This window comes from Nannobrachium achirus (assembly GCF_963921795.1).
Source record: "Nannobrachium achirus genome assembly, chromosome: 4".
Lineage (NCBI taxonomy): Eukaryota > Metazoa > Chordata > Actinopteri > Myctophiformes > Myctophidae > Nannobrachium > Nannobrachium achirus.
In genome coordinates, this window is record NC_137813.1 from 70,625,637 (window position 1) to 70,639,425 (window position 13,789).

The window sequence follows — 13,789 nt, forward strand, 5'->3', positions numbered from 1 at the left end:
CAGAAACAAAATCCCTTTCATGCCCATATATGGAGATTTCTGATGTCATCAATCCCAGGCCCTGTAAAAAACATGGTTGCTATGGTATGAGCAACTTATGTCTCCATATATGGAGATTCAACTTCAATGAGTAACCATGGCAAACTGTCAACTGCCCGTATGTCTTGATAATTGGTAAAACAAACTTTTGGCCTATTTGTGGAGATAAGCGACCAACGGTCGCTTATCTCCCGATTAGGGAGTCTTACTGGTGTCATATCTTAGCCCCCAAGTTACAGTATGTCACAAGTAAAACTTGATAGAACATCTGTTTCCATTAGGATGTATTTAAAATCAGATTATATTTGATGTTTAACCATAGTATCCCAATTTGTGGTGAATATTAATCAATAATTGCCAATCTACTAGCTCACTATTCTGCTTTTTGGCAAGGGGAAAAAGAACGCTTTTGGGGGTGCTTTTTGAGCGCCTGGCTGCACTGGATGGCCAGGAGCACTTGCAATGCCGCCTCTCCCGCTTAGCGGAGAGTGTGGTGGTGAAGAGGTGTCCCCGAATTGTTTTTACCCAGAAACATAATTAGCATTGTGTATGTTCGTTTAAATGCTTAATCTATATTTTGAATGTTCATATCATGGGAAAATGTATAGTTTTTCAACATTTTTCAATTGCCTCAGGGGGTAATTTTTTAAATAGATTATTTTTTTATTTTTTTACATGCAACACAGTACACACACATTCACTCACTTTCACACACACACATACAAACAAACACTGGAAGTCTTTTTGTTGCTAGGTTAGTGCTGTTCACTTCACATAGGTGGCATTTGTTATGCAAATCAATTGGATATTGTATTGATCACTGACATGTTTCCACATTAGTGGTTTGAGGTGTATTGGTTCTGCATAATCTTAACTGCTCCTAAGTTGATTTCATGCAGGCAGAAGGCACACTCCAACTGATGTTTCTCATAGGTTTTATTTTTATTTAGCCCCAAGGTAGACACTGTGAAAACTGAATACACATGACAAAAACATTTCTCAACACCAGTATCTATAAAACACTTCAAAACAGTCCTGGGTGGCAGCCACCTTTGCTGCCATCCCCTTTAAGTCCGTGAACAGTCCATTGCAACAATAATAAAACAATGTAATGAAAACAAGTAGTACAAGTGGTACAAACAAAACAAACCAATAAAACATAACAGTGATACAAACAAACCAATGAAACGTGACATACTGTGTGGCTCTCAGTCTGCACACAGATTTTAGGAGCAGTTAGTTATCTTCATATTCTATTGTGAGCCCTTTATCATGAAAGGAGCTCCTTCCTCCTCGACATCTCTGTTTGCTCTAGCGTTCCCAACCCTGCAGGTGCCTCTCAAAACTACCATGATTACTGAGCCCAGATAATCCAATGACATTATAGACCGTGGAGAGCAAAGGTCTGTTTCTACAGCCCCACAACACTATGGTTTAGTGATGAGTCATCACTTTTCACAACATTGTGGGGGCTTTTTTAGCCCAATGAATGTTTTTTCATGCAAAACGAATGCTTGCAATGGATTCAGAATAATAAAAAATTCCCTCACAAAAATCCCCTCACACACCTAGGGGCGGACCCCCACCACTGCAGCCCGCTAAAAATGCTGTAACTCCAATGGCACTTACAGGCCTCTTTGTGTATATATGCGACCTAACGGTCGCTTAGCTCCCGATTAGGGAGTCTTATTGGTACTATCAAAACCTCCACCTGCTGTCAGTCCCTCCCTCTGTCTGTCAGTCACGTCACACGTCTCCCCTACTCATATCTCCGCCACCGTTGCCCCGATCGATGCCAAACTTTGCACACACCTTAGCCACTCCTTTGCTGCCAAACCACAACCCCCACCCCTCATTTCTCACATGACCTTGTTATAGCGCCACCATGAGGCCGATTCTTGCAAGACACATTTTTGCACACTGCCCCTACAGATTTTGCCCTAAAATCACGCAAACCGGTACACCGTATCTCTACACAGTCATGTCATCAAAATCCATCTTTCCCATCTAGCGCCACCATCTGGATGATTTTTGATAAACACATTTTTGGACACTGCTCCTACAGATTTTGCCCTAAAATCACGCAAACCGGTACACAGTATCTCTACAGTCATGTCATCAAAATGCATCTGTCCCATCTAGCGCCACCATCTGGACGATTTTTGAAAAACATATTTTTGGACAGAATTTGCCCTAAAATCATGCAAAGCCGTACAGTCATACCACAAACTCCCCCACCCATCATTTCTCACATGGCCCTCTTCTAGCGCCACCATGAGGCTGATTCTTGCAAGACACATTTTTGGACTCTGCTCCTAAAGGTTTTGCCCTAAAATCACGCAAACCGGTACACAGTATATCTACAGCCATGTCATCAAAATTCATCTGTCCCATCTAGCGCCACCATCAGGCAGATTTTTGAAAAACACAATTTTGGACACTGCTCCTACAGATTTTCCCCTAAAACCACACAAAAAGGTACACAGCATGTCTAGAGTCATGTCATCAACAAGGATCTGTACCATTTAGCGCCACCATCAGGCCGATTTTTACATGAGACCTGACGGTCGCTTATCTCCCGATTAGGGAGTCTTACTGGTTATCGAGCAGTTCTAGTTATTATTGTTATTGTTGTTATTATTTCATTCAAGGGTCAATCCTGAGGCTAATACTTTTCACTGCGGAAACGATATGGACATGACCATGACCAGGTCATATTCATTTTTCATAGACAGTAATTGGTTTGTGAGGTTCCCTCTGGACCCTGCAGGCCTGTCACTTTTATTACATAATCATCTTATTCTATTCACAGTTATTTGAGATTATCACAATTATCTTTTGCATAATCGTTTCCATGCTGAAAATGTCTAAGTAGCTATGACACGCCCCGAAGAATTACATTATAATACAGTAGGTCACCTGTTTTTTGTAGAAATGGTTTGAAAAGGGGCAGAGCCGGCCCGGGACCATATCACATTAGCAACTTCCTCCTGGGGGATCCTGACGGCCGGGCTACATCAAGCCTTTTCATGCGCGTCAGTGCGTACGAGCGTTTTGGAAAGATCCAATATAAATCAATGATATCGGCTACACCAGGCTCGCGGATAGTGCGAGCCCCGGATACTAGAGATGGGTCGATCTTGTTTTTTCAAATCAAATCAAATCAAATCAAACTTTATTTATATAGCACTTTTAAAAACAGGCAAGCTGAACCAAAGTGCTGTACAACATTTAAAAACAGAGTGTCAGGGTCCCTGCCCTGTTATTATTATCATGCAGCGACAGTAGATGATGGAGATGGTTCGGTTGGCTGGAGAGTGATGACGACAGCAGAACGGGAGGCGCCCCCCGCCCGCTGCTGTTCCTATAAAATGGCGACGACTGCTATACCACATCGAGTCCTGGTAGCCGCAGGGCTCCCCGCTGAGCTGCATTGTTTTATTTTGTGTTTAGAGTTTGGTTGAAGCCCTTCGGAAAGGCTGACGGGTTAAGTTGTGTACTTTTCGTTTCCTTTCTGTTAGCTTATTGCGACCGTAGGTCGCATTTACTATCAAACCCTGCACAAAGTGTAAGTCCGTCTGTCTGTCAGTCTGTCTGTCACACCTCACACGTCACACTCTTGCCCTGCTCATATCTCCGCAACCGTTGCCCCGATCCATGCCAAATTTTGCACACACACTCCTTACCTGCCAAATTACAACCTCCAAGGACCCCCGGAGCTCCAGGGACCCCCAGGTCCCTGGGGGACCCCCAGATGTAAAAAATGACCAAATGTGCTAAACTGACCAAATGACCACCCCAACGGGGCTGCTCACGGGGAATTCCCGGGGACCACCGACTCCTGGTGCTCCAGAACGGATGCAAAAGTGGTGGCGCCCCCAGTGGAGGACCCCCTACACTGCAGCTCACATAAAATGCCGTAACTCCGGCTAGGAGCGACCGGGACAGCCGGGGCCGGTACCTATTCGTCCGCCTTGCCGGCGCGGAGACCCCACCCCTCATTTCTCACATGGCCCTCTTCTAGCGCCACCATGAGGCCGATTCTTGCAAAACACATTTTTGGACACTGCTCCTACAATTTTTGCCCTAAAATCACGCAAATCGGTACACAGCATGTCTACACTCATCCCATCAACATGAATCTCTCCCATATAGCGCCACCTCCAGGCCGATTTTTAAAAACACATTTTTGGACACTGCTCCTACAGATTTCGCCCGAAAATCACGAAAATCACTACACAGTATGTCTACACTCATGTCATCAACATGGATCAGGAAGATTTTGGCAAAACACATTTTTGCCCTATTTGTGGAGCCTTACTGGTTATTATTATGTTTCGTTTCTTTGGACCATTGTTTATATTGGGTTAATTGTTTGGTATTATTTGTGTCACGATTTTAGACCGTCGGCCGCTCACCGTCTGAGCTTATACTGAACTCCTCCACTCATTATATCAAAGCCTAGTAGTACCAGTAAGGCTCCCTAATCGGGAGATAAGCGACCGTAGGTCACTTATCTCCACCAATAGGGCAAAAATGTGTTTTGCCAAAATCTTCCTGATCCATGTTGATGACATGAGTGTAGACATACTGTGTAGTGATTTTCGTGATTTTAGGGCAAAATCTGTAGGAGCAGTGTCCAAAAATGTGTTTTTAAAAATCGGCCTGGAGGTGGCGCTATATGGGACAGATTCATGTTGATGGGATGAGTGTAGACATACTGTGTACCGATTCGCGTGATTTTAGGGCGAAAATTGTAGGAGCAGTGTCCAAAAATGTGTTTTGCAAGAATCGGCCTCATGGTGGCGCTAGAAGAGGGCCATGTGAGAAATGAGGGGTGGGGTCTCCGCGCCGGCAAGGCGGACGAATAGGTACCGGCCCCGGCTGTCCCGGTCGCTCCTAGCCGGAGTTACGGCATTTTATGTGAGCTGCAGTGTATGGGGTCCTCCACTGGGGGCGCCACCACTTTTGCATCCGTTCTGGAGCACCAGGAGTCGGTGGTCCCCGGGAATTCCCCGTGAGCAGCCCCGTTGGGGTGGTCATTTGGTCATGTTTGCGCATTTGGTCATTTTTTACATCTGGGGGTCCCCCAGAGACCTGGGGGTCCCTGGAGCTCCGGGGGTCCTTGGGGGTTGTAGTTTGGCAGCCAAGGAACGTGTGTGCAAAATTTGGCATGGATCGGGGCAACGGTTGCGGAGATATAAGCAGGGAAAAAGTGTGACGTGTGAGGTGTGACAGACAGACTGACAGACAGACTGACACTTTGTGCAGGGTTTGATAGTAAATGCGACCTACGGTCGCAATTATAATATATTTATTCTAGCTACAAGTCCTAACAACTGCTATATCTCTATTTTTGCTACTGCTTTTTAATATTTGTATAATGAAAAGAGAAGACCTTTGTAAACCTAAACCACTCGACATATTGTAATAAATCTTTTGTATTGTTGCAAAGTGGTGTCGAGTCAATATGTTTTGATCCACTACGAGCCATGGGTCATAACACACAGGCAATACAAATCATCAAAGCAGTTTAAAAAGATGCAAGAAGACAATTAGAAAACAACAAAACAAAAGATTACTTTAAATGCAATTAGGATCAATTAAAAACAACTAGGTGGGTTGAATTTAAATGCAATTAACTCATTGAGTGCCAGCGCCCTCTAGGGGCCAAAGAATGCCAGCGCATCTCTCATAGGCGAGTGCTTTAGCTTCCAGGACCTAACCTTCCAGGACCTCACGTGCTCACGTTCATGCACGTCATGGAAATGTCCCGGATGATAATGCTAACAGAATGGCTATTCCCATTTTGTCATCTAAAACAGGGGTCTTCAACAGGGGGTCCGCGACCCCTAGGGGGTCCGCGGAGGTACTGCAGGGGGTCCGCGAAATTATTGCTTAAAAAAAAGAAGAAAAAAAGGTTTCAAAAAATGTTTTTTTTTTCTTTCCCACATTTATGTTAAAAAATAAATCATGATTCTATCCATTTTGAATAGCTTGAATACATGATTACTATGCAATTGACAGATTGTTGATATTATTGACATTGGTTCTCAGTTAATAAGTATGTTTAGAAATGGTAGTGGTACGGCCCACCCTGCTCGCTGTAACTTGTACATGTTTAAAATAAAAAATATGTCGTAGCCCCGACCCCCCCACCCTACGAGGTGGTAGGGGGTCCCTGCTCCATCTCCCCATCAGTTTGGGGGTCCCCGGCCTGAAAACGTTGAAGACCCCTGATCTAAAAGATCATTTTTGGGCGATTTCGCCGTAAATAAACCTCGCGCCGCTTCCCTAAAGACACAATCCAGAGATATAAGCCTTCAAAGATGCGGTCTTTCATTGGATTAGGCGGAGATTGGCGATTTCATTCGCAAATAACGTCCGGCCGGGACGTTGCTAGCTTTCGGCTAGTAGCTACAAAAATCAGGCCAGGCTTCAGAAGGCCTCTTATCATTTTTATTCATTTCATTAAATATCCCGGACTAGTTCGGGATAGGCACCCTGGAATACGTCGCGCCGCCTACTATGAACATTGGGTGAACATTGGGGGGGTCTAAACTTTATTTTAAACCATTTTCAATGGAATATATCGTCGGACAGAGTAGAATGGCTTGCTGGCTTGCTGGCTAGCGGCTAGCGAGCCGGGACCACCCACGTTGCTCCAAGCAGCTCGGGGTAAGTAAAATAGCAAATAAAAAATTGTTTTTGATCCCGAATATCCCGAACTAGTTCGGGATAGGCACTGTATGAGTTAAAAGCCTGGGAAAACAAATGGGTTTTTAATAAGGATTTAAAAACACCAATTGACTGGGCAGATCTAATATTAAAAGGTAGACTGTTCCATAGTCGAATTGCAGTAATCCAGCCTAGATGTAATGAACGCATGAATAGCTATTTCAAGTTGATGGAACCAATCACCTTTGATCACCCAATACTGATCAATCACGGATCCGATCAAGTGGGGGAGTATTATTATTTACAAGAAGCTTGGCTCTAGTCAGTGAGCAGCCTACTCGGGAACGATGTAAATAGAGAATGAATGCCCCACCCTTTAAGGCAAACCTCATTATACCTGTTGTCATAGGACCTGTTTTGACCATCTGTTTGCCTCTGTCCATTTATCAGTCTGTCAGTCTGTCTGTGTCCCTTTTATACCCGTATATGGAGATCTTTTGTGATGTCAAAATGAGCAGCCTGATGTCAGACATCAGCTCTGCTTACGGCGATTCCGAACCTTTCGTGCCGGTTCCAAAAAAACGTGCAGTGGGTCGGGTCTAGTCCGGGCAATGCGCGCCGCGGCGGGGAGGAACGGTTCTCGAGATACGCGGATTACATACACACAGACACGCTCACAGAAACGTCTCACATTTATCGTAAGATTTGAAAAAAGGAAAAAAAAAAGAAAAACACGTTTTCCCATACATCAGTGGCAATATTGTCTGCCCTTCATTATTTTCAAGGCAAAAAAACAAACCATGTCACTCTCTTTCAATTATATTCAATAACATTTCAGCTTGCTTGGTTAATAGCTTTTTTTTAATTTAAAAGCAGAATCAATAATAGGCCATTAAGATTGTTTTTCTGTACGATATATTGTACACATTTGGGATCCTTGCTCTTGGCATGAAAATGTTTGTTTTTAAAGAGTGGAACGAGGAGATGATCAAAATCACATCGTATGAGTACATGCTGGGAAGAGTGAATGGTATGGGAAAGATGAAAGAGATATGGGATAGTTTTCTAACATAAATATGACACTTATTTGAAGATGTGAAGAGGTTCCTACTTTTATTTCCTTTGTATTTTATTTTTTGTATTATCTTGGACTGACTGTATATATATTTGTACCTGTTGTTGTGCTGCACTGTACCACCCATTACCACTTCTTGTATTAAGAAGAAAAAATAAAAAACATTTTAATTATAAATATATATATATATATATATATATATATATATATATTACATACCAGTAAGACTCCCTAATCGGGAGATAAGCGACCGTTGGTCGCTTATCTCCACACACTGCTGACATCAGTATGACATCACACCGTACACAAATTACCTTTATATAAGACCGGCATTGTCTGACCTCACAAGCCCCATATTTGGACACGAACAACATATAACTCCATATGTTAAACAGTTGGTTGCTAGGGTAAAAAACATGGTTGCTATGGTAAACAGCTGGTTGCTAGGGTAAACAGTTGGTTGCTAGGGTAAAAAACATGGTTGCTATGGTAAACAGTTGGTTGCTAAGGTAAAAAAAAACATGGTTGCTATGGTAAACAGTTGGTTGCTAGGGTAAAAAAATGGTTGCTATGGTAAACAGTTGGTTGCTAGGGTAAAAAACATGGTTGCTATGGTAAACAGTTGGTTGCTAGGGTAAACAGTTGGTTGCTAGGGTAAAACCATGGTTGCTAAGATGGTTGCTAACGTACACTAACAGACCAGCAACAACAGACTGTTGCCACAGCAACGTACACAAAGGTTTGTGTACACATCACACTGCTGACATCAGATGTCATACTGATGTCAGCAGTGTGATTGCGACCGTAAGGTCACAGTTTTGTGACGTGTGACGTGACGGACGGCCGGTGGAGGTTTTGATTGCGACCGTAAGGTCGCAGTTTAGTATCAAAACCTCCACCGGCCGTCCGTCACGTCCGTCACGTCACACGTCACACCTTTGCCCTGCTCATATCTGGGCTCGTTTGTGTATTGTATGACATCACGCCACATCATTGGCTGAGGACTGTGATGTCATCATATCTCCATATATGGAGACATAAGTTGCTCATGCCCAAATATGGGCTGGTGAGGTCAGACTTAATGTGATGCGTAGGTTATCTCCATATATGGAGATTCAACTTCAATGAGTAACCATGGCAAATCACACCGTACACAAATGACCCTTATATAAGACCGGCATTATCTACCGACAGCTGCTATAAGCCAACCCTGGCGATAAGGTCTGAGTCGAAGAAATGCTTCTTTCCTGGCAAGAATTGCCCCTTTATACTGTAGGGCTCGTTTGTGTATTGTATGACATCACGCCACATCATCGGCTGAGGACTGTGTGATGTCATCATATCTCCATATATGGAGACATAAGTTGCTCATGCCCAAATATGGGCTGGTGAGGTCAGACTTAGTGTGATGCGTAGGTTTTCTCCATATATGGAGATTCAACTTCAATGAGTAACCATGGCAAATCACACCGTACACAAATGACCCTTATATAAGACCGGCATTATCTACCGACAGCTGCTATAAGCCAACCCTGGCGATAAGGTCTGAGTCGAAGAAACGCTTCTTTCCTGGCAAGAATTGCCCCTTTATACTGTAGGGCTCGTTTGTGTATTGTATGACATCACGCCACATCATCGGCTGAGGACTGTGTGATGTCATCATATCTCCATATATGGAGACATAAGTTGCTCATGCCCAAATATGGGCTGGTGAGGTCAGACTTAGTGTGATGCGTAGGTTATCTCCATATATGGAGATTCAACTTCAATGAGTAACCATGGCAAACTGTCAACTGCCCGTATGTCTTGATAATTGGTAACCAACTGTTTACCATAGCAACCATGTCTTTTTTACCTTAGCAACCAACTGTTTACCATAGCAACAATGTTTTTTACCCTAGCAACCAATAGTCCAGGCAAACTAGCTCATTTTGGACCCAAAACAGAAAGTAATTGTAACAGAATTTTTTTCTTCACAGACCTTTTCTATAAGGTCTCCAGAGCAACATACTAAAAGTCCTAATAAATCCTAGTTGCGGAAATATGTTTAATTGGCACCAATCCAAGAAATCCTCCCAGGAGGAAAATACCCAGAAAAAGATTTTTTTTCTGGGTATTTAAGGAGGATCTGAGGGGTCTAACTAGGGGTTTGTCATGATGCCGAATCGATTGCAGGCATTTGTTTTGCACAAAAAACATTCCGTGGGCTAGAAATGGCCTCAGAAAACAATACACGTATGGGTGAGTATTCATGTTAGTCGGAGGCCTTAGGGTTTTTTTTTTCTCGTGCTAATCAGTCTAAAAGTGCAAAGTTTTGCACAGATGTAGCTCAGGGCATGCTCTAATGATTTAGCTAGGGCCCCCGAGTCTGCGACATTCGGGGTCGCCACAGCGGCCAAATCAAGTTGGGCTCCCATCGACTTTAGTGATGAAAAGTGATGAGTCAGAGTTTTGTGAGTGCTGTGGTGACCCCGAAGGTCGCCGACTCGGGCGCCCTAGCTAAATCATTAGAGCATGCCCTGAGCTACATCTGTGCAAAACTTTGCACTTTTAGACTGATTAGCACGAGAAAAAAACCCCTAAGGCCTCCGACTAACATGAATACTCACCCATACGTGTATTGTTTTCTGAGGCCATTTCTAGCCCACGGAATGTTTTTTGTGCAAAACAAATGCCTGCAATGGATTCAGCATCATGACAAACCCCTAGTTAGACCCCTCAGATCCTCCTTAAATACCCAGAAAAAAAATCTTTTTCTGGGTATTTTCCTCCTGGGTGGATTTCTTGGATTGGTGCCAATTAAACATATTTCCGCAACTAGGATTTATTAGGACTTTTAGTATGTTGTTCTGGAGACCTTATAGAAAAGGTCTGTGAAGAAAAAAATTCTGTTACAATTACTTTCTCGTAAAACGCTAGTTTGCCTGGACTACAACTCTTATATTGGTAAAACAAACTTTTGGCCTATTTGTTGGCCAGTTTAGTATCAAAACCTCCACCGGCCGTCCGTCACGTCACACACGTCACACCTTTGCCCTGCTCATATCTCCGCATCAGTATGACATCACACTGCTGACATCAGTATGACATCTGATGTCAGCAGTGTGATGTGTACACAAACCTTTGTGTACGTTGCTGTGGCAACAGTCTGTTGTTGCTGGTCTGTTAGTGTACGTTAGCAACCACCTTAGCAACCATGGTTTTACCCTAGCAACCAACTGTTTACCCTAGCAACCAACTGTTTACCATAGCAACCATGTTTTTTTACCCTAGCAACCAACTGTTTACCATAGCAACCATTTTTTTTACCCTAGCAACCAACTGTTTACCATAGCAACCATGTTTCTTTTACCTTAGCAACCAACTGTTTACCATAGCAACCATGTTTTTTTACCCTAGCAACCAACTGTTTACCCTAGCAACCAGCTGTTTACCATAGCAACCATGTTTTTTACCCTAGCAACCAACTGTTTAACATATGGAGTTATATGTTGTTCGTGTCCAAATATGGGGCTTGTGAGGTCAGACAATGCCGGTCTTATATAAGGGTCATTTGTGTACGGTGTGATGTCATACTGATGTCAGCAGTGTGACAGGAGATAAGCGACCAACGGTCGCTTATCTCCCGATTAGGGAGTCTTACTGGTACTAAACTGCGACCTTATGGTCGCAACAACAACATTTGACTGATGTTTTTATAGACCCGTTTGCTTGTTTCTCTAGCAAAACCTGGCCAATCTGGCAACCCATTAGCTCATGTGCGGCTATGCTAGCTCCGGTGGAATTGATAATTTTATACTCTTGGAAGTATGGTGTTTGGAACGAGGTTTAACAACAACGTGACTGTCATGAGTTCTCTCTCTCTCACACACACACACACACACACACACACACACACACACACACACACACACACACACACACACACACACACACACACACACACACACACACACACACAGAGAGAGAGAGAGAAGTGGAGCGACTGTGACACACACACACACACACACACACACACACACACACAGACACAAAGAAGTGGAGAGAGGAGGAACAGCGCGACCATAAAAAAACCCTTTAGCGCATGTATAATCTGTGAATTTACCTCTTGATCGGAAACACAGATCTCATAAATTACACCCTTATCGAGCCAATCCGATCCATTACCGATTATCGGCGGCATCTCTACCGGATACGCAGGCTGTAAAAATAGGATTGGTTCTATTTTATGCGTGCGCGCGTATGTGTTTTGTACACAAACTCCCTGGTCTTCCGCACATATACTCCCTCCTTGGTGTAGCCAGGGGCTTTTTGCACACGCACAGACGCACGTTTTCTGGTGTAGCCCGGCCGAGAGGCGTTTATGAAGCCTGAAAGGCCAGACAAAAATGTATTTTAATTGTGACGGAAAACCTGTGAGCTTTGGGCTACAGTAGATACAGTCTCCAACCATTTTAACACTATTGTTGTTTTCTTGACTGTTGTATCATGACTCTGTGTTTCAGAGAGTTACGAGAGGTGTGTGTGCTGCTGCTGCTGCTGCTTGCTGCGTGTAGACAACATCACAGGCGTAAGTCTTGGAAGATTTAACTAATTTATTTGACAAATGTATATTTTATAAATAAATCAGCATTTAGAAAGCCTGGGGGGGTGGAGATAGGCAGAGGCAGAGCCAAAGAGGAGAGGGGCGGAAGTGACGAAAATGCCAGAGGGCCAATGGACTCCTGCATCAGAACTCCTGCATTTATGTCATGGGTGTAAAAAATTATAATAGTAATAATACAATGATATGTTAAAGCACTATGTTCTGATAATGTTCTGATAATAGTAATTGATTTAATTCATCTGAGGGATCAAATCAGTCAACAAAAATGTGGGAACACAACCTGACAGAAATCAAAAAGAGTCATAGTGTGTGTGCGTGTGCATACATATATATACATACATTACGACACGCAGCATGCAGCAAAGATCATCGAGAGCTGTATTCCATCCTGTGGTGCGCTGCCTATTAGTTAAGGTGCCCGGACCTCTAGGCCAGGCTTGTTTCTAGGTGTAGTCGTTTATTTGGTCTTGTTTATGAAGTGTAGTTGTTTATTTTGATGGGGGTACCGTCATTAATTTGGATGTTCGGCGCTGCCGAGATTTTGTGACTCCCCGAACCGAACTGAACTGAAAATAAATTATTCTGTAAATAACCCTCTGTAAAAGTCGAGTATAAATCGGTCATTAGCTTCCTTCTTTTTGCTCGTTATGGCATTCACAAATATTTTTGTAATACTTTATCTATCTATCTTATCCATCTGATCTATCTATTTATCTGGGGAAATAATCCCAGATACATGAATCTCATAACATTGAGCCAGGCGGAGCGATGATTAGGGTTAGATTTTCAAAATGAGTAAGAGCGATGATACACACAGTATATCACAATGTTATGTTTCCTGTCTACCATTACAGAGGAAAAGATGGAGTACTCCACTTCCAGGACATCCACCATACCACGGAAATGGAAGCGTACCAGTCTAAGATGGAGGGACAAGTTGGAGAAGCTTGCAAACATTGCTGACTGTGAAGTTCTCAAAGTTGGGAGTTTTGTGATTGGGAAAAACGATGAATTCCTCATCGGAGTAGGAAATAACGGAACTGAGGTCCTCTTGGGGTTAACAGATGATGGCGCTGAAGTCGCAGTGAAGAAAATGACAAAAAGAAACTTGCCAGCGCTGAATAATGAGCGAACATTGTTAAGTCTTCCAAAGCTTGTTGATCCCACAATTGTGAAATATGTTGACTTTGCAGAGGATGATAACTTTTGCTACATTGCTCTTCAGTTATGTGAATACACCCTGGAAGAATACATCAAAGTATGCAACCCTTCTGAAATGGAGAAGAAACAGCTTGCACTTCAAGTTCTCAAAGGCTTAAGTATTCTTCATTCTCAGACAAATCCTCAAATTCTCCACAGGGATATCAAGCCCCAGAATGTATTAATTGGTA

At 43.2% G+C, this 13,789-nt stretch overlaps 1 protein-coding gene across 3 annotated transcripts in view; it reads left to right on the top strand.

Annotated features, from left to right (window-relative positions):
- Positions 1–13,789, top strand: part of LOC308283758 (interferon-induced very large GTPase 1-like) — a 48,681-nt gene that overhangs the window by 12,265 nt on the left and 22,627 nt on the right. For all 3 annotated transcript variants that reach the window (XM_080724238.1, XM_080724240.1, XM_080724239.1), the window contains exons 2-3: positions 12,298–12,362; positions 13,253–13,786. In XM_080724238.1, the coding sequence (XP_080580364.1) occupies positions 13,261–13,786 (526 nt within the window). In that variant the 5' untranslated portion in view covers positions 12,298–12,362; positions 13,253–13,260. The remainder of the gene's footprint in view (positions 1–12,297; positions 12,363–13,252; positions 13,787–13,789) is intronic.